This window comes from Aquarana catesbeiana, linkage group LG08 (assembly GCF_042186555.1).
Source record: "Aquarana catesbeiana isolate 2022-GZ linkage group LG08, ASM4218655v1, whole genome shotgun sequence".
Lineage (NCBI taxonomy): Eukaryota > Metazoa > Chordata > Amphibia > Anura > Ranidae > Aquarana > Aquarana catesbeiana.
The window spans coordinates 79603015-79630898 of NC_133331.1; the positions used below are offsets into that span (position 1 = coordinate 79603015).

Sequence of the window (27884 nt, forward strand, 5' to 3'; positions counted from 1 at the left end):
AACACTTTCCTAGAAAACGACCATCATTTAAAGTTATACAGAATGACCTATAAAACACTAGTTTGTGTCACACGTTATTGATAAAAATTATTCAGGCCACCATAATCTAATGTACTTTCAGTAATTACATGGCATAGATTATGAAAGTACACATAACAGCTTAATAATGGGTATTACATGTGAACATGTCAGAACGATCTCTACTTCTCCACCCACACACTGTGCATCACAAAGTAACAGATGCAGTCCACATACACCAATGTACAATCATTACAGCGGAGGATAGGGGTACTCTTTCTGCAAGTGAAGCATCCCTGGCCTTGAAAGCTGAACTCCAGGGATGGTTTACTTTGCATACTTACACTGGGTAGGTATGCATATGAGACACCTGATTGGCTCTGCACAGCCGCCATTCAGAGAACGCCTTCCATTTTTCTTGACGAATGCAAAGCCTTCTCTGATTGGACAAGGTGGAGACAGAGACCTCATCCCCCTCCTCTCCACTTTGTCCAATCTAAGAAAGCTTTGCATTCATTGAAAACAAAAGCAAGGCGTTCTCTGAATGGTGCATCACCCAGACGACCGCAGCCATTGCTGTAGTACTACAATGATTTACAGCTTCTACAGAGCAGGGGTGTGGACATTTTTTAACCGCTATTCTGGCACTTCTCTCCTACATGTAAATATCATCATTGTTTGCTAGAAAATTACTCAGAACCCCCAAACATTATATATGATTTTTTTAGCAGACACCCGGGGGAATAAAATGGCGGTCATTGCAACTTTTTATCTCACACGGTATTTGCGCAATAATTTTTCAAACGCCTTTTTTTTGGGAGAAAAAACGATTTCATGAATTAAAAACTAACAAAACAATAAAGTTAACCCAATTTTTTTGTATAATGTGAAAGATGATGTTACGCCGAGTAAATAGATACCTAACATGTCACGCTTTAAAATTGCGCACAATCATGGAATGGCGCCAAACTTCATTACTTAAAAATCTCCATAGGCGACGCTTTAAAATTTTTTTACAGGTTACCCGTTTAGAGTTGCACACGCCCTAACACACGCGGCGATACCTCACATATGTGGTTTGAGCAGCGTTTACATATGTGGGCGGGACTTATGTGTGCGTTCGCTTCTGAGCGCGAGCTAACGGGGACAGGGGCGTTTTAAATTTTTTTTATTATTATTATAATTTACTCTAATCAGCCCCAATTAACTCCTTATTTTACTTCTGCATTTAATTATTATTTGCTTGCTGATTTTTTTTTTTTCACTTCTATTTTATAAACTATTAATAATTAAAACTTTTTTTTTTTATTTGTGTTATTTGTTTTTTGTTTTTTGTTTTGTTTTTTCACCTTATATATAACATATATTTACATGTTTCACATTGAAAAAAGCGCAAAATAAAAAATAAAAAAAAATTGTATTTCATTTGTAAATAACTTTTCAATGCTTTGTACTTTTTGCTGACAGCTGAAGAGTAAACAGAACAGTTGCTGATAGGTATCAGTAATTGGTATGGGTGAGTACTAAAAAAAAAAAAAAATATTGGTACTCGTACTTGCTGTACAAAAAATGGTATCGGTGCATCCCTAGTAATAAGTAATGCGCAAATAGGAATTCGTTTGATACACATTTACTTAAATGGGTGTATTATTTGGCTGAAATTATATTTTTTTCCATGTACAGTAAGTAACCTACACATAGCAATGAAACCCAACAAAATTTCTATACCTAGTTTCAAAACAGCTGGAGGGCCAACAGTTTGAGACCCCTGGTCTATACCTTCCTCACTCTACTAAGAAAAAAGGCTCATGCACACAGGTGTACAATTTAGGGAGTACAGATCTTTAATTTATACAGATCTGAACACAGAAGTATTGTATACTATGGGCCCATGCAGACAGTTACATTTTTGTACAGGCATACCCCACTTTTAAGTACACAATGGGACCAGAGCATGTATGTAAAACGAAAATGTACTTAAAGTGAAGCAATACCTTTTTTCACCTCTGGGGGTTAGGGGCTTTAGTGGGGGGTCAGGGAGTGAAGTTTATAGTACTGTACAGTAATCCGCTTACGTTTAGGCTGGCAACTCTGGGCTGGCTGGCGGGCAACTCTAGGCTGGCATGAACTTTGCGTCTTGACTTGCGGCCTCTTCGCTAGCGACAACTGATGTGAGAGATGACATCACTGAGGGGGCTAGGGAGGAGGTGGAATCTTTATGGGTAGAGCTCCAAAGGGATGAAGCTAAGGGGAAAATAATACTGGGAGTATGCTATAGGCCCCCTAACCTGAGGGAGGAAGTGGAGACGGATCTCCTATCACAAATTGGATTAGCAGAAAGGATGGGAAGTGTTATCATAATGGGGGATTTTAATTATCCAGACATAGACTGGGCGGAGGGAACCGCGCATTCATTTAAGGCTCGCCAGTTCCTTAGTGTCTTGCAGGACAATTTTATGGGTCAGATGGTAGACGCACCAACTAGAAATAAAACATTACTACTAGATCTACTGATTACCAACAATACAGACCTGATAACAGATGTGGAAATACGGGGCAATTTAGGTAACAGCGATCACAGGTCAATTAGTTTCAGTATAAATCACACAAATAGGAGACATGAAGGGAACACAAAGACACTGAATTTCAAAAGAGCCAACTTCCCTAAACTACAAACCTTGCTAAAAGGCATAAATTGGGATAAAATATTAGGAACAAAGAATACGGAGGAGAGATGGGTTTGCTTTAAGAGCATATTAAATAAGGGCATTAGCCAATGTATCCCATTGGGTAATAAATTTAAAAGAGCGAACAAACATCCTGGATGGCTTAACTCCAATGTAAAAATGCATATAAAAGCAAAGGAGAAGGCCTTCAAAAAATACAAGGTTGAGGGATCATCCACAGCATTCAGAATTTATAAAGAATGCAATAAGAAATGTAAGGGTGCAATTAGGATGGCTAAGATAGAACATGAAAGACACATAGCGGAGGAGAGCAAAAAAAATCCCAAGAAATTCTTTAAGTATGTAAACAGTAAAAAAGGGAGGACAGACCATATTGGCCCCATAAAGAATGAGGAAGGACATCTGGTTACAAAGGATGGGGAGATGGCAAAGGTATTGAATTTATTCTTCTCCTCAGTCTTCACGAGTGAATCGGGGGGCTTCAGTAACCAAAACTGCAGTGTTTATCCTCATGACACAACACAGGAAGCACCTACATGGTTAACAGAGGACGGAATTAAAATTAGACTTGAGAAACTTAACATTAATAAATCACCGGGACCAGATGGCTTGCATCCGAGGGTACTTAGGGAACTCAGTCAGGTGATTGCCAGACCGTTGTTCCTAATTTTTACAGACAGTCTATTGACTGGAATGGTACCAGCTGATTGGAGGAAAGCCAATGTAGCACCAATATTTAAAAAGGGCCCAAAAAACATCCCTGGGAATTACAGACCAGTTAGCCTAACATCAATAGTATGTAAACTCTTGGAGGGGATGATAAGGGACTATATACAAGATTTTAGTAATAAGAATGATATCATTAGCAGTAATCAGCATGGATTCATGAAGAATCGTTCTTGCCAAACCAATCTATTAACCTTCTATGAGGAGGTGAGTTGCCATCTAGATAAAGGAAGGCCCGTAGACGTGGTGTATCTGGATTTTGCAAAAGCATTTGACACAGTTCCCCATAAACGTTTACTGTACAAAATAAGGTGCGTTGGCATGGACCATAGGGTGAGTACATGGATTGAAAACTGGCTACAAGGGCGAGTTCAGAGGGTGGTGATAAATGGGGAGTACTCAGAATGGTCAGGGGTGGGTAGTGGGGTTCCCCAGGGTTCTGTGCTGGGACCAATCCTATTTAATTTGTTCATAAACGACCTGGAGGATGGGATAAACAGTTCAATCTCTGTATTTGCAGACGATACTAAGCTAAGCAGGGCAATAACTTCTCCGCAGGATGTGGAAATCTTGCAAAAAGACCTGAACAAATTAATGGGGTGGGCGACTACATGGCAAATGAGGTTCAATGTAGAAAAATGTAAAATAATGCACTTGGGTGGCAAAAATATGAATGCAATCTATACACTGGGGGGAGAATCTCTGGGGGAATCTAGGATGGAAAAGGACCTGGGGGTCCTAGTGGATGATAGGCTCAGCAATGGCATGCAATGCCAAGCTGCTGCTAATAAAGCAAACAGAATATTGGCATGCATTAAAAGGGGGATCAACTGCAGAGATAAAACGATAATTCTCCCGCTCTACAAGACTCTGGTCCGCCCGCACCTGGAGTATGCTGTCCAGTTCTGGGCACCAGTCCTCAGGAGGGATGTACTGGAAATGGAGCGAGTACAAAGAAGGGCAACAAAGCTAATAAAGGGTCTGGAGGATCTTAGTTATGAGGAAAGGTTGCGAGCACTGAACTTATTCTCTCTGGAGAAGAGACGCTTGAGAGGGGATATGATTTCAATTTACAAATACTGTACTGGTGACCCCACAATAGGGATAAAACTTTTTCGCAGAAGAGAGTTTAATAAGACTCGTGGCCACTCATTACAATTAGAAGAAAAGAGGTTTAACCTTAAACTACGTAGAGGGTTCTTTACTGTAAGAGCGGCAAGGATGTGGAATTCCCTTCCACAGGCGGTGGTCTCAGCGGGGAGCATTGATAGCTTCAAGAAACTATTAGATAATCACCTGAATGACCGCAATATACAGGGATATGTAATGTAATACTGACACATAATCACACACATAGGTTGGACTTGATGGACTTGTGTCTTTTTTCAACCTCACCTACTATGTAACTATGTAACTCCGCCTCTTCCAGGCCATACTGCGGCTGCGCGGCATGGAATGTCTGTACTTCCTAGGTACTTTAAGCAGAGTATGCCTGTACACAGAGTTTTTGTGTGAATCAAAAAAACTAGAAAAAAACAGCGTTCAAGGCACTGTGTATGGAACGTATTTTACTTTATACACAGTTTGACGCTGTATATGGATCACATCGGATGCCACTCAATTCAAACATGTAAACATCAAAAATGTATGGCAAGTGGTGCAGCCACTGATAACACATTATTGGTGTTTGCAGCTCCCTATGAAAAATCACTCTTGCGACGGCAGTAGCCATTCAGAATTGACTGAGCTTATTCTGCGCATTCATTCCATAAAAGACTCCTTCACCCACCAAGATCCTGCATTCTACTTTATAAAACTCAGTTCACCTGTCCCATTGAAACAATTACATTTGCAAAAGAAAAATTATAATTGGTGTAGAATTTGAGTTGAGGGTCTCCCGAAAACTTGCATCAGTAAAAACCTAAACTACACAAATCTGAAACAACTTTGGCCCAGTGGAATGGACTCATTAGGACTGGTGGCATACTAGAAGCTTGCCCAACGTATTTTTTTCTGCCAAAAAGCCTTCAAACCAAAGGCAGTTCTATAAACCTGATACCCATGTCCAAAAAATGCTATCATAAATCCCTTCCTAAATGGCTAATGGATGCCGCCAGGGCCTGCACCCCCCCCACGTGGAAATAACAACCTCCACCTACTATACCGCAATGGTTTGCCAGAGTGATCGATATTCAATGCATGGAGGACATGACTGCCGCCCTTAACCCGGCCACAGATGGAACAAAATGTGGCCACTTCAGCAGGAACCAGATGGTTTTCAATCCATCTATGAGCGGGTTGGTTGTTATGCAGCGTACACACGAGCGGACTTTTCGACCGGACTGGTCCGACGGACAATCCGATCGTGTGTGGGCTTCATTGGACCTTCAGCGGACTTTTCCAGTCGAAAATCTGACGGTCTTTAGATTTGAAACATGCTTCAAATCTTTCCTACGGACTCGAGTCCGGTCGAAAATTCCGCTCGTCTGTATGCTAGTCCGACGGACGAAAACCCACGATAGGGCAGCTATTGGCTACTGGCTATCAACTTCCTTATTTTAGTCTGGTCAGCTATAAATGAGGGTGGTGGCAAGTTTTTTGAGATCACCTTGGTGTGTATTGGTCCAGCAACGCACCAGCACCTTTGCAGCCATAGTGCTATCTGCTGGGTGTCTGGTGTGCTCCTGTACCTTTAAGAAGGGATGGGCTGCCCTTCAGTCCACCTGCTCTCATTTATCCATCAGAATGCATGTGCCTCCACTGTGGAGACACTCATATTTTAGTGTTAGGACCACAGATATCAGGGTGCCGTGACGATGCTCTGTGGCTTACGCATGCATTTGCAAGTGCGTGCGGACTAAACCCCTGTTTTTAACGCATACTGTTAGACAGGTTAATTTGGTTGTCTGCGAGCTGGTGGTAAGTAGGCTTGGAATTTTTTCCTGGGCATTCCCCAGGCCTTGTTTGTATTTATTTTAGTATGTCATCACATACAAATCCGTCGGACTTTGGTGTGATCGTGTGTAGGCAAGTCCGTTCGTTCAACAGTCCGTCGGAAGTCCGTCAAAAGTCCGACGAAAGTTCGCTGGAATGGCCGTCGGACTTTTGTTGCCAAAAAGTCCTCGCGTGCGTACGCGGCCTTACAGAAGTTGATCTATCAATCAACTTCCATACAACCAGCCTGTCTGGGTTTTTTGATTACTGCCCCTCAGCTATAGCCACCAGCAGTGATCTTTGTATTCTGAAGGCTGGGAAACCCCCGCTGTCAAAATTCAATAGCGCAATGGGAGAGATTCCCAATCAACACTGACTGTATTTATAGGGGAATTGAATGATTTTCTTTCCTTCAACCTGCGGTTCAAAGAAAGAAAACAGCATAATGTATGGCCAGCCTTAGAGATAAAACCAAGGCACAGTAGGCCAGAGTAACCGCTGTTACCTGCTTTTGGCAGAGTAATGTTGTACCCTTGCGGGCGCGCGCTAGGGGTTATCCTGGTGTACGTCATATGACATCCAGTCAGGATAATACAACCACTTTCCAGCTGTCATTTTGCTATATGGCTGGCGGGAAGTGGTTAACTAAAAAGTCGAATAGAATACAATTGTTTATAAAAGAAATTTTTTTTTTTTTTTTAAACCGTCAATTTCAGTTTTCGACCAAGTGCAATTTTCATTTTGGTGCACCACTAAAATAAAGAATTCATAAAAAGAAAAAAACCTTAAAAACTAAACTAAATAGGCTTTTATGGGTAACAAAGCGGCAGTGGTAGAACTAAAGCCCCAGAAGCCTGTGCATCCACTATGGGGCCTGATGTCAGCCAGAAACATCTGCCAAACCCTTTCAGTACTGGCAATGGTGGGCACACCCCTGGCACTGCCTGCCTCTAGTCTATTCAGAAACATTAGCGCTAGAGTTGCCTTTCTTGCCCCTTCAAGAGGCTGTAAGCTGAACCTACCAGTAGGAAGAGAATCTACAGGATGAGACACCAGGCTGTTCCTCCTCCATGCAGACAATACTTTGACTCTAGTTTTTGGTAAGCCGGACCTGAAAAGCTAGTAATGAATGAACAGAGATGTGTTCTGTACAAGTGTTATTCTCTAATAATCATCTCTTGGCAGTTATGGTAGCTAAGATAAACACAAAGTATCCAGACAGCTGGATAAAGACGTGAATTGTCCAGGACTGCCTGGGGGGGATCACATACAGCAGATCACATGAACACACATTATTGGGGACACAATGCTCCATGTTTATGTGTCTTCACATGACCGCCACCAGCAATCCTACACTGTATTCACTTCCTGCAACAAGAGGCGCCACACCAGACTCTGACCACTACAGTTTGCAGATACAGTTACAGCATATACACCGATCAGCCATAAATGAATGATTACTGACAGCTTAAAGTGATATTAACCACTTAAAGACCGGGCCCATTTTTCAGACTCGGCGTTTACAAGTTAAAAATCAGTTTTTTTGCTAGCAAATTACTTAGAATCCCCAAACATTATATATATTTTTTTCTAACTCCCCAGAGAATAAAATGGCTGTTGTTGCAATACTTTCTGTCACACTGTATTTGCGCAGTAGTCATACAAGTGCACTTTTTTGGAAATTAATTAAAAAATAAGACAACAGTAAAGTTAGCCCAATTTTTTTTTTTTTTATATTGTGAAAGATAATGTTACGCTGAGTAAATTGATGCCCAACATGTCACGCTTCAAAATTGTGCCCACTAGTGGAATGGCAACAAACTTTTACCCCTAAAAATCTCCATATGCGAAGTTTAAAAATTTCTACAGGTTACCAGTTTTGAGTTACAGAGGAGGTCTAGGGCTAGAATTATTGCTCTCACTCTACCGATCACGGTGATACCTCACATGTGTGGTTTGAACACCGTTTTCATATGCTTCTGCGCATGAGCTCGTCGGTACGGGGCGCTTTAAATTTTTTTTTGTTTGTTTATTATTTATTTTACTTTTATTTTATTTTTTTTACACTGTTTTTAAAAAAAAAAAAAAAAATTGGATCACTTTTATTCCTATTACAAAAAATGTAAACATCCCTTGTAATAGAAAAAAAGCATGACAGGACCTCTTAAATATGAGATCTGGGGTCAAAAAAACCTCAGATCTCATATTTACACTAAAGTGCAATAAAAAAATTAATTAAAAAAATGTTGCTTGAAAAAATAAATAAATACATTTTCTCCTTTAAGAGCACTGAGTGGTAGCGACGTTTGATGTCGCTTCCTCCATCCAATGCTATGGAGCTGAGCTTGGGGCCATCTTTTCCTCACTCACCATCCAGGCAGTGGGGTGAAAGGATGCGATAGTCTCCACCACTATCGGCGGGTCCAGTAAGCGGCGGAGACAACCAAAGCGCAGCGGGAGGGGGGGTGGTCACCTCTCCCGCCACCGATAAAAGTGATATCGCGGCGAATCCGCCGCAGAGACCACTTTTATTTAAAAGAGAAATGCACGGCGAGAAACGCACAGCTGCCATAACAACGGTATTTAGCGTCAAAGACAAGTCTCTGTTTTTTTAAAATAACAAACATGTCATACTTACTTGCTCTGTGCAGTGGTTTTGCACAGAGCAGCCCTGATCCTCCTCTTCTTGGGTCCCCCTCCAGCGCTCCTGGCCCCTCCCTCCTGCCAAGTGTTCCCACAGCAAGCAGCTTGCTGTGGGGGCACCCAAGCAGGTTTGCTCCCGAGCCCCTGCTTTGTCCATTCACACACACACAGCTGCGGATTGGCCCCACCCCCTCTGTCATCTCATTGGCTCATTGGCTGTGATTGACAGCAGCAATAGCTCCCGCTGTTGTCTCAACCAATGAGGAGGGAGATTCCCCAGAGAGCCGAGGCTCTTATGCACATCGCTGGATCACAATGGGGCTCAGGTAAGTATTAAGGAGGGCTGGGGGGGCTGCTGAACAGAGCAGGTTTTTTTACATTGCATGAATGTAAAAAAACTTGAGCCTTTAGAACCACTTTAAGTGAATGACATTGACAATCTCGTTACAATGGCATCTGAAAGTTGGTGGGATATATTAGGCAGCAAGAAAACATGTTACCCCTGAAGCTGATGCGTTGAAAGCAGAAACAAATGGGAATCGCAGTTTTTTGTGTATGGGGCCGGTCAGGGTGCCCATGCTGACCCGTGTCCACAGCCAAAAATACCTACAATGGGCACATGAGCATCAGAACTGGACCATGGAGCAATAGAAGAAGATGGCCTGGTCTGAATACGTTTTCTGTTACATCATGTGGATGGCTGGGTGCGTGCATCGCTTACATGGGGAAGAGATGGAACCAGGATGCAGTATGGGAAGAAGGAAAGCCAGCAGAGGCAGTGTGATGCTTTGGGTAATGTTCTGCTGGGAAACCTTCATATTGATGTTACTTGACACATACCACCTACCTAAACATTGATACTGACCAAGTATACTCCTTCATGGAAACAGTATTCCCTAACAGCAGTGGCCTCTTTCAGCAGGATAATGCGCCCTGCCACAATGCTAAAATGGTTCAAAAATGGTTTGAAGAACACAACAAGTTTGAGGTGCTGCGTCCAAATCCTCCATATCTAATTCCATTGAGCATCTGTGGGATGTTCTTGGAAAACAAGTTCAACCCATGGAGGTCACATCTTACAAATTACAGGACCTAAAGGATCTGCGACTGATGGCCTGGTGCCAGATACCCCAGCATACCATCAGAGGTCCAGAGGAGTCCATGCCTCAACGGGCTGTTTTGGAGGCAAAAAGGGGACCAACTCAATGTTACTTATGGCTGATCAGTGTATATGGATAATACTTAAAATGATTGTAAAGGAAAATAAAAAATAAAAAAATAACAAACATACTTACGTGCTCTGTGCAATGTAATTGCACAGAGCAGCCCCGATCTTCCTCTTCTTGGGTCCCCCGCTGGCGCTCCTGGCCCTCCCTCTCTGTCCAGTGCCCCCATGAGAAGTGGCTTCCCATGGGGGCACTTGTGCATGCTCGCTCCTGAGCCCCACTGTTGTGTTCATTGACACAGACAACGGGACTTGGCCCCGCCCCCCGCTCCCTCATCACTGACATTGATTGACAGAACTGGGAGCCAATGGCTCCTGCTGCCCCAGCAAAGCCAATGAGGCCCGGAAGAGAGAGGAAAGAGAGGAGAGCTGGAGATGTGCACAGCGCAGGATCAGATGAGGGCACAGGTATGTAAAATGGGGGCGAGGGGCCAAAAACGATGCCTAGACATTTTGGTACCTTAATGCAAGGAATGTGTTAAGGTAAAAAATGTTTAGGCTTTAAGATTATGCAGGTAGAATAAGCCCAAGTACTTTTTATCTAAATTCTCTATGGGTAAGTGTCCTCAGCCTCGCCTTTCCAGCTCAGGTAAAGCATTAAAATATAAGAATGAATTAAACCTTAACTCCAGTAAAAGTAAACACCCTTCTTGCAGTGGGGCTGTGCCTGCATTGCAAAGGTTAAATGCTTGTTTAGGTCAAGGAGAGAGTGCCTGATCCTCCACACCACCAACAGATGGCACTTACCTATGCTCTGGCAGTTGACTGTTACCCGCATCCAATGCAGGGGGAAGGGCCCTGCACTGGCTTGGATGACATCAGGTACTGGCCTGGATGACATCAGAGGATCTTAGACCTCTGGAGTATAGGGGAGAAGAAGCTGCAGCTAGCAGCGTGGAGGAAGCCTGCGAGAACAGAGGATTAGGTAAATACATAAATGACATAAATTAACGTTTAACCCTTGCAATGCACAAGCAGCTCCACTTGTTCTACATCAGTCATTCCCTATATGAAGGGATAACAACAACTCTGGAGAACGTTCCTACAAAAGCAAGTCACCGGTAACCGACCTGTATGTCTATGCTGAGAGATTCCCAATCACTGTATGATTCGGGAGGCTATTTATAAAAAGAAAAAGAAATAGAAAATCAAATGGGGACAAAAGCCAAGTCTCGGCCTCAAAGTAATTAATCAGAATCTTTATTTTCATGTTCCCAGGGAGGCAGGAATTAAGCCTGACTGGGTACCATGGCTAATAATTCTCACTTTGTTCCCATGTTCTCTTATCTCGGTTTTTTTATAAATAGTTACTGCTCTAAACTGATGACAGCTGCAGTCCACGGGTTGGTTGAGTTACTGTACTTTGACCTGTCTAGCACAGTGATGTTTAACTTTGCTATAGGGGCTTCTGACGTCACCAAAGAGCCACACATAATTTTTACTAAATGTGATGCTAAAAAAAGTCAGAGACTGAGATGGTCAGAGATTGCAGGCATGCTACAAGAGATGGTCAGAGACTGCAGGCATGCTACAAGAGATGGTCAGAGACTGCAGGCATGCTACAAGAGATGGTCAGAGACTGCAGGCATGCTACAAGAGATGGTCAGAGACTACAGGCATGCTACAAGAGATGGTCAGAGACTGCAGGCATGCTACAAGAGATGGTCAGAGACTGCAGGCATGCTACAAGAGATGGTCAGAGACTGCAGGCATGCTACAAGAGATGGTCAGAGACTACAGGCATGCTACAAGAGATGGTCAGAGACTGCAGGCATGCTACAAGAGATGGTCAGAGACTGCAGGCATGCTACAAGAGATGGTCAGAGACTGCAGGCATGCTACAAGAGATGGTCAGAGACTACAGGCATGCTACAAGAGATGGTCAGAGACTACAGGCATGCTACAAGAGATGGTCAGAGACTGCAGGCATGCTACAAGAGATGGTCAGAGACTACAGGCATGCTACAAGAGATGGTCAGAGATTGCAGGCATGCTACAAGAGATTGTCAGAGATTGCAGGCATGCCACAAGAGACATACTGCAAGAGATGGTCAGAGACTGCAAGCATACTGCAACAGATGGTCAGAGACAGCAGGCATACAGCAGTAGATGGTCAGAGACTATAAGCATGCTGCAACAGATGGTCGGTCTGTGACGTAGACATACTGCAAGAGGTTGTCAGAGCCTACATACTGCAAGGGATGATCAGAAACTGTAGACATGCTGTAGGAGTTCTTGTAGGTTGGGGACATGCTTCATGAGACATTCATAGGCTGGAGATACATTATATGAGACCCTGGGGTTCACCCTGCTCTAGGCACCAAGGATCACAGAGCACACAAATCAGGTAATCAGGTACACGAGTAATGAAGGACTAGAAGAGATGGCAGAACCGTGGACCAAGGCAAAAAGCTTCAGACAACCAACAGAGTTTCAGACAACCTACAGACACCGGTAACCAGGATACATGACAAACTTTAAAGCTGGCAGCAGACATGGATAACCAGGATATAAGCCACAGATCAGGGCAGGCAACGCAGCAGACAGGATAGTCAGGATACAAGCAAAAGGTCAGGGCAGGCAGCAGACAGGTTAGTCAGGATACAAGGTTAAAGGTCAGAGCAGACAGGATAGTCAGGATACAAGGTTAAAGGTCAGAGCAGACAGGTTAGTCAGGATACAAGGTTAAAGGTCAGAGCAGACAGGTTAGTCAGGATACAAGGTTAAAGGTCAGAGCAGACAGGATAGTCAGGATACAAGGTTAAAGGTCAGAGCAGACAGGTTAGTCAGGATACAAGGTTAAAGGTCAGAGCAGACAGGATAGTCAGGATACAAGGTAAAAAGTCAGGCCAGGCAGCAGACAGTATAGTCAGGATACAAGGTAAAGGTCAGAGCAGGCAGCAGACAGTATAATCAGGATACAAGGTAAAAGGTCAGAGCAGGCAGCAGACAGGATAGTCAGGATACAAGCCAATGGTCAGTACTGAAGAGCCCACACTATGCAGATTGGATACAGTAGAAAAGCTCACCAGGAACTTCACAGCTAGCTGGTAGAAAGCATTGTTTGGGCAGGGAGCTGCGCCAAGTTTAAATAAGGTAGGCAAGAAAAAAAGTCAACCTGATTGGTTGCGGCCAGCCTCGCAATGGCGCTGTTCTGATTGGCTGTGGCCTTTCAGGGGGAGGGCACTGGTCTGACTGGACACAACCTCAACACTCTGGGTAAAACCTGGAGTATGTGGCTGCATACCATGGAAGCAAAGGCAGGAAGGGATTGTGGAAGGAAAATAGCGCTGACACTAGATAAGGAAAAACAAGTTACCATTAGCAGAGGACCAGATGGCCGTGCAGTAAAGTTGCAGGTTGGGCAACAGGGGCCTAAGGAGCTTGTATAGTTGGGCAAATGCTGAAAGGTTTCAGCTTGCATCTATGTTATTCCACTGCTCAGGTTCCTAATAAGATATCATTAACTTACATAACATCCTCAGGTCAGCACTGTTCACTTTAATGCAAATTAGTCAAAGTACATCAAATCAGCAAACTAATGACATTACATAACAACATTATGCATTCTATATGCAGTCGTCAATAATTCCTGTAACATCATTAACAGAAGAGAGATATCTCTGTATGGGGGGGGCTAAAAAAATTTACCAAGACACGTACACATGTTGTATACAGTGCTTGAAAAAGTATTCATACCCCTTGAAATTTTCCACATTTTGTCATATTACAATCGAAAACGTGAATGTATTTTATTGGGATTGTATGTGATAGACCAACACAAAGTGGCACATAATTGTGAAGTGAAAAGAAAATGATAAATGGTTTATAAAAATGTTTACAACTAAATATGTGAAAAGTGTGGAGTACATTTGTATTCAGCCCCCCCTGAGTCAATACTTTGTAGAACCACCTTTCACTGCAATTACAGCAGCAAGTCTTTTTGGGGATGTCTCTACCAGCTTTGCACATCTAAAGAGTGACATTTTTGCCCATTCTTTGCAAAATAGCTCAAGTTCTGTCAGATATTTTCAGGTCTTTCCACAGATTCTCAATTGGATTTAGGTCTGAACTTTGACTGGGCCATTCTGACACATGAATATGCTTTGATCTAAACCATTCCATTGTAGCTCTGGCTGTATGTTTAGGGTCGTTGTCCTGCTGGAAGGTGAACCTCCGCCCCAGTCTCATGTCTTTTTCAGACTCTAACAGGTTTTCTTCTAAGATTGCCCTGTATTTGGCTCCATCCATCTTCCCATCAACTCTAAAAAGCTTCCCTGCTGAAGAAAAGCATCCCCACAACACGATGTTGCTACCACCATGTTTCACGGTGGGGATGGTGTGTTCAGGGTGATGTGCAGTGTTAGTTTTCCGCCACACATATCGTTTTGCTTTTCAGCCAAAAAGTTCAATTTTGGTCTCATCTGACCAGAGCACCTTCTTCTACGTGTTTGCTGTGTCCCCCACTTGGCTTCTCGCAAACTGCAAACAGAAGTTGTTATGGCTTTCTTTCAACAATGGCTTTCTTCTTGCCACTCCTCCATAAAGGACAGATTTGTAGAGTGTACGACTAATAGTTGTCCTGTGGACAGATTCTCCCACCTGAGCTGTGGATCTCTGCAGCTCCTCCAGAGTTACCATGGGCATCTTGGCTGCTTCTCTGATTAATGATCTCCTTGCCCGGCCTGTCAGTTTAGGAGGACGGTCATGTCTTGGTAGGTTTGCAGTTGTACCATACTCTTTCCATTTTTGGATGATGGATTGAACAGTGTTCTGTGAGATGTTCAAAGCTTGGGATATTTTTTTATTAACCTAACCCCGCTTTAACCTTCTCCACAACGTTATCCCTGACCTGTATGGTGTGTTCCTTGGCCTTCATGATGCTGTTTGTTCACTAAAGTTCTCTAACAAACCTCTGAGGGCTTCACAGAACAGCTATATTTCTACTGAGATTAGATTACACACAGGTGGACTATATTTACTAATTAGGTGACTTCTGAAGGCAATTGGTTCCACTAGATTTTAATTAGAGGTATCAGAGTAAAGGGGGCTGAATACAAATGTACACCACACTTTTCACATATTTATTTGTAAAAAAATTAGAAAAACATTTATCTACTTCCTTCCATTTCAGAATTATGTGCCACTTTGTGTTGATCTATCACATAAAAATCCAAATAAAATACATTTATGTTTTGGTTGTAACATGACAAAATGTGGAAAATGTCAAGGGGTATGAATACTTTTTCAAGGCACTGTAATCCCTCTGTCATATCAATAATTCCATTACTGTAATAGAGATTAGAGATAAATAGACTTGTTACCTGCAAAAAGGGTGATGATAACCAGAAGCCAGCCCAGCCTGCCATCATCTTAAAATATATGTCTAGGCTAAACTTTTGGTTTTAAAATTTTGGAGTGGAGACGGGTTAGATCACCAGTCAGGTTTTTATTGCTGTGTCCCCATTGGTTACATATTCCCTCTATTTGTACTTGTATCTATAATCAGAGATGGGCAATCCAAAATTTGAGAAAAGCCCCCCGAATAAAAGGTGAGGGAAATCTTCCTCTGGGAACACCTGTCATAGTCACACTAGCGGATCGATTAGCTCCACTCAGTTTTTCAGGTGGACACGATCGAACCCTACAGTCTCCTCTATGGCTCCGTTGGAGTCCACCTGCTCAGGGGGGAATCTGTCTGCTGATCCCTGCTAAGCAGGCAGGAGGCTGGTCCGTGTCTGCTCTGCTTATGCAGAGGCGTGCTCTCTTCTATGGGGGGCCGGATGTGACTAGACCACCTGTCTGTTGACACCCACCCACATCTGATCCTATCCACCTAAAATAGACGGGTGAGGATTGTCCCCATTAATCTGGTGCATCGGATCAGATGGCACTCCGGTGTAAACATCCAACCACCCATAGAGGAGAGCGGTCTATGTCTGTGTCCACTATGCATAAGAGGAGCAGACACAGACCAGGCATCTGCCTACTCAGCGGACAGATTACCTGCTGAGCAGCCGGCTACAACAGGGCCTGCCCCATGTGGAAGGGGTCTTACAAGTTTTATTCACACGGCCGTAAAAATGTTACTGATGTTATTACACGTGTTTTCTCGGAGAAAAGTTCCTGCAAAATGATCAGTAAAATACTTGCGTATAGATGCGTTTAAACGCGTAAACGTACATAATCCTATATTTTTCCCTTTGTTTAGATGTAATTTACGTGCTTACAAATGCATATACATGCGCTTACATATGTAAATGTGTAATGTGCATGTTCTTAAACACACATTTTTGGATTCTGTGTAACAGATCTGAATGCAGTGCATTCTTACACACCTGTGTGAACGGCTCCATTGAAAATACTGCAGCTGTGTTCAGATGCATTTTTTTATGACCGTGTGAACGAAGCCTAAGGCTTCATGTTCATATGAAAATGCTCTGAACAGTTGACAACTTGTTGAACATCATTCAAAAGTACTTCAAAATGTTGATTCCCTTTAAAAGAGAAGTATGGGAATTTTTCTTCGTATTTCATCTAGGTGAATGCAGCAGCGCTTTGACGCTGCATCTGTCCCCAGCCGGCTCTAAGGCTGAGAACCGAGCGATCAAACACCGCCGATCGATCGGTCCTCACAGTTCCCTGAGCAGATAGCTGGTGATTGTTGGTCACCACTGTCTGCTCTGCCCCCCATGCTCACTAAAGCGCTGGGCTTTGGAGGGGACGGGAGGCTGAGGTGCATGTCCAAGCACAGGGGTGGACCCCAACCATCTTACCCGAGCCTGGACCAGCTCTGAGACATCACAGGACGGGTCACAGCAGTGCAAAACGAACTGCACACTGCTGCGACCTGAAAGTTGCACAACTTATGGTAAAACTTTGCCAGGAGACTTCCTGGCGACTTGAGTACTACTTATGCCGTGTACACACGAGCGGACTTTCCGGCAGAAAAGGTCCGACGGAATCATTCCATTGGACATTCCGATGCGTGGGCTTCATCGGACATCTTCTTTCGAAAATTCTGAGGAACCTTAGAAATAGAACATGTTTCAAATCTTTCCAAGGGACTCAATTCCTATTGAGAAAACCGTTCGTCTGTGTGCTATTCCGACGAACCAAAAACGACGCAAGGGCAGCTATTGGCTTCTGGCTATTGAACTTCCTTTTTCTAGTCCCATCGTACGTCATCGCGTTCTAAACGATCGGACTTTGGTGTGATCATGTGTAGGCAAGTCCGTTTCAGCGGAACTCCGTCTAAAAGACCGTCAGAGTCTACTCTGACGGAAAGTTCACTAGAGGCACAAGTCTGATAGAAGTCACCTTAAAGTAGTACAGGAACCTTTTCTAACCACTTAACGACCGGCCACTGTATATATACCTCATTTTTTTGAAGATGGATATCTCGGTAACGGCAGCAGCTGCTGCCACAACCGAGGTATCCATCTTTGTGGCCGGCGGTTCTGTACACGATAATGGTGGTCTCTGTGGCGGGTTCGTCGCGAGATCACCGTTATCGGCGGCGGGAGAGGTGCCACCCCCCCCCCCCTCCCGCCGCTCTCCCGCGCCCTCCGCCGCTTACCAGAGCCGTCGGTAGCAGCGGAGGAAAAAAAACTGTTTTAAACATGTAAACACCTAAAATCCAAAATGAGGCTGGTCCTTAAGTGGCTAAAGTCGGAGTGACTTCAGTAGTGCTAATTAAGACAGCTCTCATTGACTAAAATAGGATTTCACATGTCACACGACTTGGGGTCTCACAAGTTGGATCCCGAATCGCAGCAGTGTGAACCGAGCCTAACTTTTTTTTTTGGAACAAATGTAATTTCCCAAACAAAAACCGCACACAGTTAGAAATGAGTGTTCAATAAAAAAATGACGTTCCCCTCTTCCCCCCGGCTTTACTCGCACACAAAGGCAAATTCACGTGTCGGTCCTGCACGCATGCAAACAGCGATCATCCCACACATGTGAGGTATCACCACGAACATCAGATCGTGGGCAGTAATTCTAGCACCTCCTCTGTAAAATCTAAATTGGTAACCCGTAAAGGCTTTTAAAGCATCGCCTATGGATTGTAAAATTTATGTCGTTTGTCACCATTGCACGACTGAGCGCAATTTTAAATCGTGACATGTTTGGTATCTATTTACTCAGCGTAACATCATCTTTTATATCATGTTATATTTTACTGAAAAATAGGGTTATGTATTGTGTTTTTTTGCATGAAAATGTAAAAAAGATTGCATTTGAAAAACCGCTGCACAAATACCATGTGACATAAAAAATATTGCAAAAGCCACCAATTAATTCCCTAGGGCAATTAGCGGACCTCCAGCTGTTGCAAAACTACAAGTCCCATGAGGCATAGCAAGACTCCGACAGCCTCAAGCATGACACCCAGAGGCAGAGAAATGATGGGACTTGTAGTTTTGCAACAGCTGGAGGTCCGCTAATTCCATATACCTGCCCTAGGGCCTCTGCTTTGAAAAATATATATAAATGGTTGAGGGTTCTAAGACGTTTTCCAGCAAAAAATACTGATTGTTACATGTGAACAAAAAGTGTCAGAAAAGGCCTTGAGGGTTAAGTGGTTAAAGCTGGTCAAAGATTGCAGGCGATTGGCTGCAGCGCTGATCAAACGAAAATTTACCAACAGTCCCGTTTGAGAGAAGAGGATCATTAGATTGACTCCTCTTGAAAGGGCAGGGCCATTGATGGATCCAAATATCGGCCTTTCCCTGCTGAACCGGCTGAATTTTGATCTATGGCCAACCTAAGACTAAGTTGGCAATTTCACTAGATTTAGGAAATTTATTTTAACTTCCTGTTGTGCCTTTGGGACAGGAAGTGAAGGAGAATTTTCCTAAGGGAAGACAGAAAGAAAAAAAATAAAAATAACCTGGCGGGAGTAATATAACCCTTCACTGCTCTAACCAAACCAAAAAAAAAGCATTGGCTATCCATACACTATGAGCACAAATATAGATGGCAAGCTCTTCCGAATTACAGAACTCAGTAGGCCTATAAAAAAAATAAAATAAAATAAAATAAAAATAAAGCCCGAGAGCCTTCTACCCCCTGGACTGCCGGTGTGGCTGTCTATCAGTGCTGCCTTATCAGGGCAGCTTTATAGGTGTCCTATGACTGCAGCCTCATTAGTGTCCCATCAGAGCAGCCTTATCAGTGCCACCTCATCAGTGTAGCCTAATCAGTGCAGCCTCATCAGTGCTTCCTTATCAGTGCCCATCAATGCTTCCTTATCAGTGCCGCCTATCAGTGCCTAACAATGCTGCCTCACCAGTCCCCATCAATGCTGCCTTATCAGTGCTCAACAATGTTGCCTTACCAGTGCAACCTCATCAGTCCTCATCAATGCTGCTTTATCAGTGCAGCCTATCAGTAGAGGTCGACCGATATATCGGCCGATATTTGGCCTTTTTTAATTAATCGGCATCGGCCGATTGTGCTGATAAAAAAGGCCGATTTAAAACTTCAGTGCGACTTGTAAATGACTCCTGTAATAGAAGTCAATGCAAGTTGCCTGAAGTCTTCCTGTGGAACCTACCTATCTGGGCAGCCTGCCAAGTCTGAGAAAAGAACCAAAAAGAGATACAATGTTATACTTATCAATGAACTGAACTCCATGTGTAGTTCTCAGTTTAACCATTTAAAGACTAAATCTTTTCTGACACTTAGGCCCCTTTCACACTGGAGCGGATTTCAGGCGGTATTGCGCTAAAAATACCGCCTGAAAACCGCCCCTAAACAGCCTCCGCTGTTTGTTCAGTGTGAAAGCCCGAGGGCTTTCACACTGAAGCGGTGCGCAGGCAGGGCGGTGAAAAAAGTCCTGCAAACCGCTTTATTGGAGCGGTGAAGGAGCGGTGTATTCACCGCTCCTGCCCATTGAAATCAATGGGACAGCGCGGCTATACCACGGCAATACCGCGGCTATAGCCGCGCTGTACGAGGGATTTTAACCCTTTTTCGGCCGCCAGCGGGGGTTAAAACCGCCCCGCTAGCGGCCGAATACCGCTGCAAGAACGACGGTACAGCAGCGCTAAAAATAGCGCTGTTGTACCGCCGACGCCCCCACCGCCCCAGTGTGAAAGGGGCCTTATTGCTTCCAAGTAAAAAGCCTGTATTTTCTGCTAGAAAATCACTTAGAACCCCCAAATATTATACATTTATTTAGAAGAGACCATATGGAATAAAATAGTGGTTGTTGCAATATTTTATCTCACACGGCATTTGCGCAGCGGTCTTTCAAACGCAATTTTTTTTGAAAAAATACACTAATGAATTAAAAAAAAAACTAAAACCGTAAAGTTAGCCCAATTTTTTTCATCCAAAAGTTTTGATTTTTAAGGCTGCTTTCACACTGGAGTGGGCAGGCGTTAACGGTAAAATGCTGCTAGTTTTAGCAGCGCTTTACCGTCATTTTAGCGGCGCTATTCAGCTGGTAACGGGGCGCTTATAACCCAGCTAGCGGCCGATGAAGGGGTTAAATGCGCCCGTATAAGCGCTTTGGCACCAGTGCCCATTCATTTCAATGGGCAGGAGTGGTGGAGGAGCGGTATACACCGCTCCAAAGATGCCGCTTGCAGGACTTTTTTTTTAAACATCCTGCCAGTGCATCGCCTCAGTGTGAAAGCACTCAGGCTTTCACACTGAGACTGCAGAGAAGCCGTTTTGCAGGCACTTTACAGGCGCTATTTTTAGCCCAAAAGCGCCTGAAAAACGCCCCAGTGTGAAACGGGTCTAACTGAAAGACCCCTTTCACACTGGGGCACTTTGCAGGCGCTACAGCACTAAAAATAGCGCCTGCAAAGCACCCTGAAAGAGCCGCTGCTGTGTCTCCAGTGTGAAAGCCCCGAGGGCTTTCACACAGGAGCGGTGCGCTGGCAGGACGCTAAAAAAAGTCCTGCTAGGATCATCTTTGGAGCGGTGAAGGAGCGGTGTGCATACACCGCTCCTGCCCATTGAAATGAATGGGGCAGCGCAGCTATGCCACCGGCATAGTGCTGCTGCAGCAGCGCTTTGCGGTGGTTTTAACCCTTTCTCGGCCGCTAGCAGGGGGGTAAAACCGCCCCCGCTAGTGGCCGAATACCGCCGCTAAAATGACGGTAAAACAGCGCTAAAAATAGCGCCGTTTAACCGCCGGCGCCCGCACCACCCCAGTGTGAAAGGGGCCTTAGATTTTATGAGATGAGGGGAAAAAAAAAATCAGCCTAACATATTGGCCAAAAAAAAAAAATCGGCATCATATATCAGCCATCGGCCGCCGCGATTTCTAAATATCGGCATCGGCCAGAGAAAAACCCATATCGGTCGACCTCTACCTATCAGTGTCCATCAGTGCAGCCTATCAGTGTCCATCAGTGCAGCCTATCAGTGTCCATCAGTGCAGCCTATCAGTGTCCATCAGTGCAGTTTCATCACTGCACATTAGTGAAGAAGAAAAATTACTTATTTGCAAAATTTTATAACAAATGAAGAAAAAGGTTATTTTTCTTTTTTTATTTACATTTTCTGCCCCTTTTCACGTAATCAGCAAAAAATAAAAAAACCCAGTGGTGATTAAATTCCACCAGAAGAAAGCTCTATCTGCCTCAAAAAAAAAAAAATTGAATTTGGGTACAGTGTTGCAATACCGCGCAATTGTCAAAGCGCGACAGCGCTGGAAGTTGAAAATTGCCCTGGGCAGGAAAGGGGGTGAAAGTAGCCATGAAGTTAAAAAAAAATTGCTCCCAACTTTTTTAACTGGCTCCTAGATTCAGAGCAAATTGGTCAAGATATTCCTGTTTAAAGCGTAACTCCAGCTTTTAATACATATCACATAGTTTGTTTGGGCCAGCTTGGCGAACATGTGAGGCCACTGGATGCGTGGTATAAAGTGTATGTAGCTGAGGCTACATACAACATACCGCACTGTGCGAGCCGAAACCACTGCAAAATTAGAGGAATTCCTTGGGGACCCCCAGGTTACCAGAACTAGTGTCCCCATTGGAAGATTTTCCCTCTATTACTTTTCTGGGGACAACCCAAAATTTGGGGTTTTCTTTTTTTACTTTCACTTTCAATGATAAACTTATTAATGGGGCGCAGACAGCAAAAAACGAGTGACAAGCTTTCCAATCCCTCTGCACTCTTTCCAAAACAAAAAAAAAAGGTTTTTGCTTTAGTTATACTTTAACCCCTTCCCACCTGCGCTATAGCCAAAAGACGCCCCTGCCCCGGCGTGATCTGTGATTGCTGAATCTGACAGATCGGGGTAAAGGGCCAATCACAGCAGCTCTTTACCACGTGGTCAGCTGTGTCCAATGACAGCGGATCATGGATGTAAACACAAGCCGGTTATCGGCATTCCTTTCCACATGCCGACAGCATGAGGAGGGGAGAAGAGAGCCAATAACTGGCTTGTGTTAAAGAGAAAGAAGAAAAAGTCTTATTTTTTACTTGGACCTATAGGTAAGCTTATAAGACTTACCTGTAGGTACTGCGAATATCTCCTAAACTTGCTCCGTTTAAGAGATATTGAGAGTGCATGCAGCCAATGATGTCATCGGCACATGTGCTCTGAAGGTCTGGCTTACCGTGGCCGGACCTTCAGAGCCTGTGCCGAAAACAGAGGCTCTCGCGCGCATGCGTGGGAGTGACGTCATTGCGGCTCTGGCCAGTCACTGCGCAGGAGCCTGCGAACCCAGAAGAAACACAGTGGAAGATGTCAGCTGTCTCAGCTGTGTACTGGCACCTCTGGAGGGCTTTGTTCTAGGGTATTACATAATGTGCTAGTTTTTAGGGTTTACGACCTCTTTAAAGCGACATCTATACTGATAATCAGGGCACTGATTATGAGTGCAGTCTTAACAGTGCCCATTAGTGCTGCCAATCAGTACCCAACAGTTCCGCCTATCAGTGCCCATCAGTGCCCTTTCAGTGTCATCTAGCAGTGCCCATCAGTTCCGCCAGTGCCTTCTCAGTGTCACCTATCAGTGCCCATCAGTTCTGCCTATCAGTGCCCACCAATGCCTTCTCAGTGTCAACTATCAGTGCCCATCAGTTCCACCTATCAGTGCCCACCAGTGCCTTCTAAGTGTCATCTATCAGTGCCCATCAGTTCCACCTATCAGTGCCCACCAGTGCCTTCTCAGTGTCATCTATCAGTGCCCATCAGTTCCTTCTCAATGTCACCTACCAGTGCCCATCAGTTCCGCCTATCAGTTCCCACCAGTGCCTTCTGATTTTCATCTATCAGTGCCCATCAGTTCTGCCTATCAGTGCCTTCTCAGTGTCATCTATTAGTGTCCATCAGTTCCGCCTATCAGTGCTGCCTCATCACTGAATTAGAAAAATTACCTGTTTGCAAAATTTTATAACAAATTATGAAAAAGGTTTTTTTTTTTCAAAATTTTTTCACTTGTTTAGCAAAAAATAAAAACCCCAGTGGTGATCAAATACCACCAAAAGAAAGCTCAATTTGTGCGGAAAATATGATTAAAATGTCATATTTGTACAGTGTAGCATGACGGCACAATTGTCATTCAAACTGATAAGACGGTCAGTCCATGTGAAAGGGGCCTAAGGCCTTATAGGCTGAAACGCGTCAACTGACTTAATCTGCGTTGGTTCACTGTGGCTATTCAATAAAATGAAGACATTTTTGGAGCAACAACCGGAGTGCGGATCATTTTTTCTACAGTATGAATGCATAGGCAAGGAAAGTAAATGTAGCTCAATGAGCCTAGTTTACACGGTTGCAGAGCTGTCATGTGTCGGCGTAGTTCACCTATACCAAATAAATCCCTATGCAGATAAGGGATGTCTGTAGATAAGAACAAACTGTGCAGCTCTGACTAAAGTTAAATATTGCCCTTGTTATAGGTGTAGGCCATTTACATACCTCATGAAGCCTAACGGAAAAGCTCCCACAGATGGCATCATCCCATTTTTCCTTGTTACTAGGATGTTACTAGGATGTTACTAGGACGTTGCTAGGACGTTGCTAGGACACTCCCAGCTGTTCTTTTCACCTCCCCCATCCCAGGAGTGAGCTCTTTCTCTGATTCTATCCCCTCACATGAGCTTTGAGTTGGAGAAGTCACTCCTGTGATGGTGGAGGTGAGCAGCAGGAATTGGGCGTCTTCCAGAGACGTCCGCTAGACGCAGGTTGTACCCGGTCCGTGTGAATGAGGCCCCAGTGTGTGGCCTGTGTGTCCTCGTCATACCGCTGTGCTGTGCTGTGCTGAGGCTCAGGCCTTCCTTTGGGGTAATGCGTGACTTTTATGGGACACATAAGAAATCACAGTAAACGTATGAAGATGCAGACACATATGTGTGTCCCTGGAATAAGATGCATGTGTGCGTTGTGTCGGGCGGTGTGATGCGTTGTTACTTCGCATTGTTTACTTTTTTAACTTTATTGAAATGTTACAAATGACACAATGTCCTTCCTGTGAATGCTGTGAGTTGTGCTGTGTAGGGACAATGTGGTCCAGGAAAGTGCATTTCCATACATATTCCCCGCACAGGAACGCGCTGCCCTTGCCTGACACACGCGGGTCTCATTAATTGCTGACAGCAAACATGGCGTGTGTGGCACTGCAGTATGCAGTATTAGTACCGCCTGCACCGTTTGTGTGTTCCCCTGGGTTGGGCAGCCTATTGAAATGAATGGGAAAACCACATGTGTCCTCCTGGGGTGAGCCGTCCTTCTATAACATAGATATGAGGGGGGTGGGGTGTGGTCCTCAGGTTGGGGGCGGGGACCCTCAGCATCCCAGCTGTGCAGAGACTACAAGTCCCATCATCCCTCTGGGGTCCTGTCTGAGATGTCAGTCTGGCAATGCCTTCTGGGACTTGTAGTTCTCCAACACCTGGGTAATGAGGCTCCGCCCCTGTGTGGAGGATGGGCGGACTCCTCTGAAATAATAAATATCCAGTGACGTTTATAATGACAGATGAACCGCAGAGCTTACAATCTAATAGGACAGCACCGGGACATCCAATCATAGCAATGATGGGAGAAGCCAGCCGTGTCCTCCGTACACCATCATCACCGAGGGACTACAAGTCCCAGCAATCATCTCCCCGGCCTACCGCCCAGTGACAGCAGGACACCCCTCCTCCCCCACCGATCTACAACAACCGGGAGCACCGGAGACATCAGATCCACCACGGGGGGGACAAAGGAGGAAATCCGCACCTGACACCCCGCCCCTCCCCCGACATCTTACCGCAGAGTGGGCCCCACACACGCCGAGTCCGTGCTCTCTATCTCCTGCAGGATCCTCTCGTGCTCGGTGACGCTCTCACCCTCCGCCATCTTGCTGGGATCCGGGCGGCCCGGGCCGGGGACAGGCTGCTGGTACAGCGGGCAAAGGAGAGCGATACCGGCCACGGGACGCTAGAGGGCGCTCCGGAGACATCCTCCTATTCCCAGAGCAGGCCAGGAAACACACACAGGTGATAGACCGGGAGAGGAGGAGGAGGAGGAGGAGGGAGACCCACAGAGGAGTCATCGTTATCATCACTCATCATCATCCACCACCTCACTCCTCCTCATCATCACCACCTCACTTATCATCACCACCTCACTCATCATCATCACTTATCTCACTCCTCATCATCACTCCTCATCATCATCCACCTCACTCACCATCCATCTCACTCATCATCATCCACCTCACTCATCATTATCACCATCCACCTCACTCATCATCACCATCCACCTCATCACTCACCCACGTCATTTATCATCATCCACCTCATCACTCCTTATCATCATCACCCACCTCACTCCTACCTCATTAGCATCACCTACCTCACTCATCACCATCCACCTCATCACTCACCCATCTCATTCCTCTTCATCATCATCTCTCACCTCACCCTCTCCTCATCTCTCACTTCATTCCCCATCTTATCTCTTACCTCACTTCTCACTTCCTATCACCTCATCCTCATCCCTGGCTTCCCATCCTCTCCTCCCTGGCTTCCCATCCTCTCCTCCCTGGCTTCCCATCCTCTCCTCCCTGGCTTCCCATCCTCTCCTCCCTCGCTTCCTATCCTCTCATCCTCAACCAATACTAAAGAAATTATTTATTTTCTGAAGGAGCCTGAAGCTCCTCTTTAAGGTAGAACTAAAGGCGAAACTTTTTTTTATTATTTTGGGCAGAGTAAGGGAGGGTTATAATTCCCTCGCCGTATTTTGCCCTCTGTGTCCCATTGGGGAGATAGCCCTTCACTTCCTGTCCCATAGCCAATCTAGGAAGTGAGAGGAAATCCCTGCAAATTGGGAATTTTTTGGGGCCCCCCAGATCACCTGAATTATTTACCCCATTAACTACTTCCCACCCAAGGCCATCAGATGACACCCTGGAATTTGATTGGCGGTATGTGAATGATGGTTGCAACTGCAGGCATCATTCAGATATAATTATTTTCAGCCGGTGATTCCCTGAACGGTAAAAACATCATAGCAGATGTTCAGCCACTTGATTGTTTTTACAGGCAGAGGCAGGGGACGTCCCCCGTTCCCACCGCCCTCCGGTGCTTCTACCGGCTCGCCCATGTGATCTGTGAGCCGTAAAAGGAATCTGCAAGCGGTGGAAGTTAACCATAGAGAAAACCGTGGACCAGATCGTCCCGGGCAGTCTCTATGACCTTTGGAGGTCCAAGCGTGACGTTATGACCTCACATCCAGCCTAGCAGATGTAAACCCTGTCGTGTACTCGGCTAAAAAAGGCCAAGATCATTTGTTTTGTTTTTTTATCTCGACCTTTTCTGCCTAGAGGAGAGATGTGGGGTCTTCTAGACCCCACATCTCTCCATAAAGAGGACCTGTCATGCCCTATTCCTATTACAAGGGATGTTTACATTCCTTGTAATAGGAAATAAAGTGATCAAAACAAATACTGTAGCTGCTGACTTTAAATATAAGGACACTTACCTGTCCAGGGAGCCCGCGATGTCGGCACCCGAAGCCAACCCGTCCCTTGGCTCCTGGTGCAGGCACCAGCATCCCTACTAAGGTAAACAGGAAGTGAAGCCTTGCGGCTTCACAGCATGTTTCCAACTGCGCATGCGTGAGTCGTGCTGTGCTTTCTGAATGGTCCCTGCTGTCTTCTGGGACCTGTGTGTCTACCAGAAGTCAGGGGGGGGCGGACATTGCGTAGTTCGCCGCACAGATTGTGGCAATCTTTCCCTGAAAGTGGGGGCAGATACCTGGATTTGACAGATAGCCCCTCCCCCCTCTCCCCTGAAAGGTGCCAAATGTGACACCGGAGGGGGGGGGGGATCTGATCCATGGAAGTTCCATTTCTGGGTGGAACTCCGCTTTAAAGGGAAAGTTGTAAAAATAAATGTATAAAATAAACAATAAAACTTTTTTTTTTTTTAAAGCGCCCACGTGCTCGCACACAGAAGTGAAAGCATACGTACGGCGCTCCCCATACTTGTAAACGGCGTTCAAACCACACATGTAAGGTACCGCCGCATTATACTTCGGCAGGTCGGCACGTTCCCGCGAGCCGTCGTAGCTGTAGGTCGGCTGCAGCAGGCGCGCCCCCAATGCACTGCGGGGGGAACCAATGCGCGTGGCCGGCAGTCGCGGGCACGAGAGCCAGAACAGTGACGTGTGTGTGTGTGTAAACACA

The 27884-nt window shown here is 45.0% G+C and overlaps 1 protein-coding gene across 8 annotated transcripts in view; it reads right to left on the bottom strand.

The window, feature by feature from the left end:
- EXOC6 (exocyst complex component 6) overlaps positions 1–27884 on the bottom strand; it is a 404697-nt gene that overhangs the window by 355099 nt on the left and 21714 nt on the right. The window contains exon 1 of one of the 8 annotated variants that reach the window (XM_073596041.1): positions 25464–25693. The exons of 4 other annotated variants lie outside the window; for them this stretch is intronic. In XM_073596041.1, the coding sequence (XP_073452142.1) occupies positions 25464–25552 (89 nt within the window). In that variant the 5' untranslated portion in view covers positions 25553–25693. Of the gene's footprint in view, positions 1–25463; positions 25694–27884 lie in introns of those variants that run through there. 3 more of the 8 variants (XM_073596040.1, XM_073596042.1, XM_073596043.1) reach the window with 3 other exon arrangements.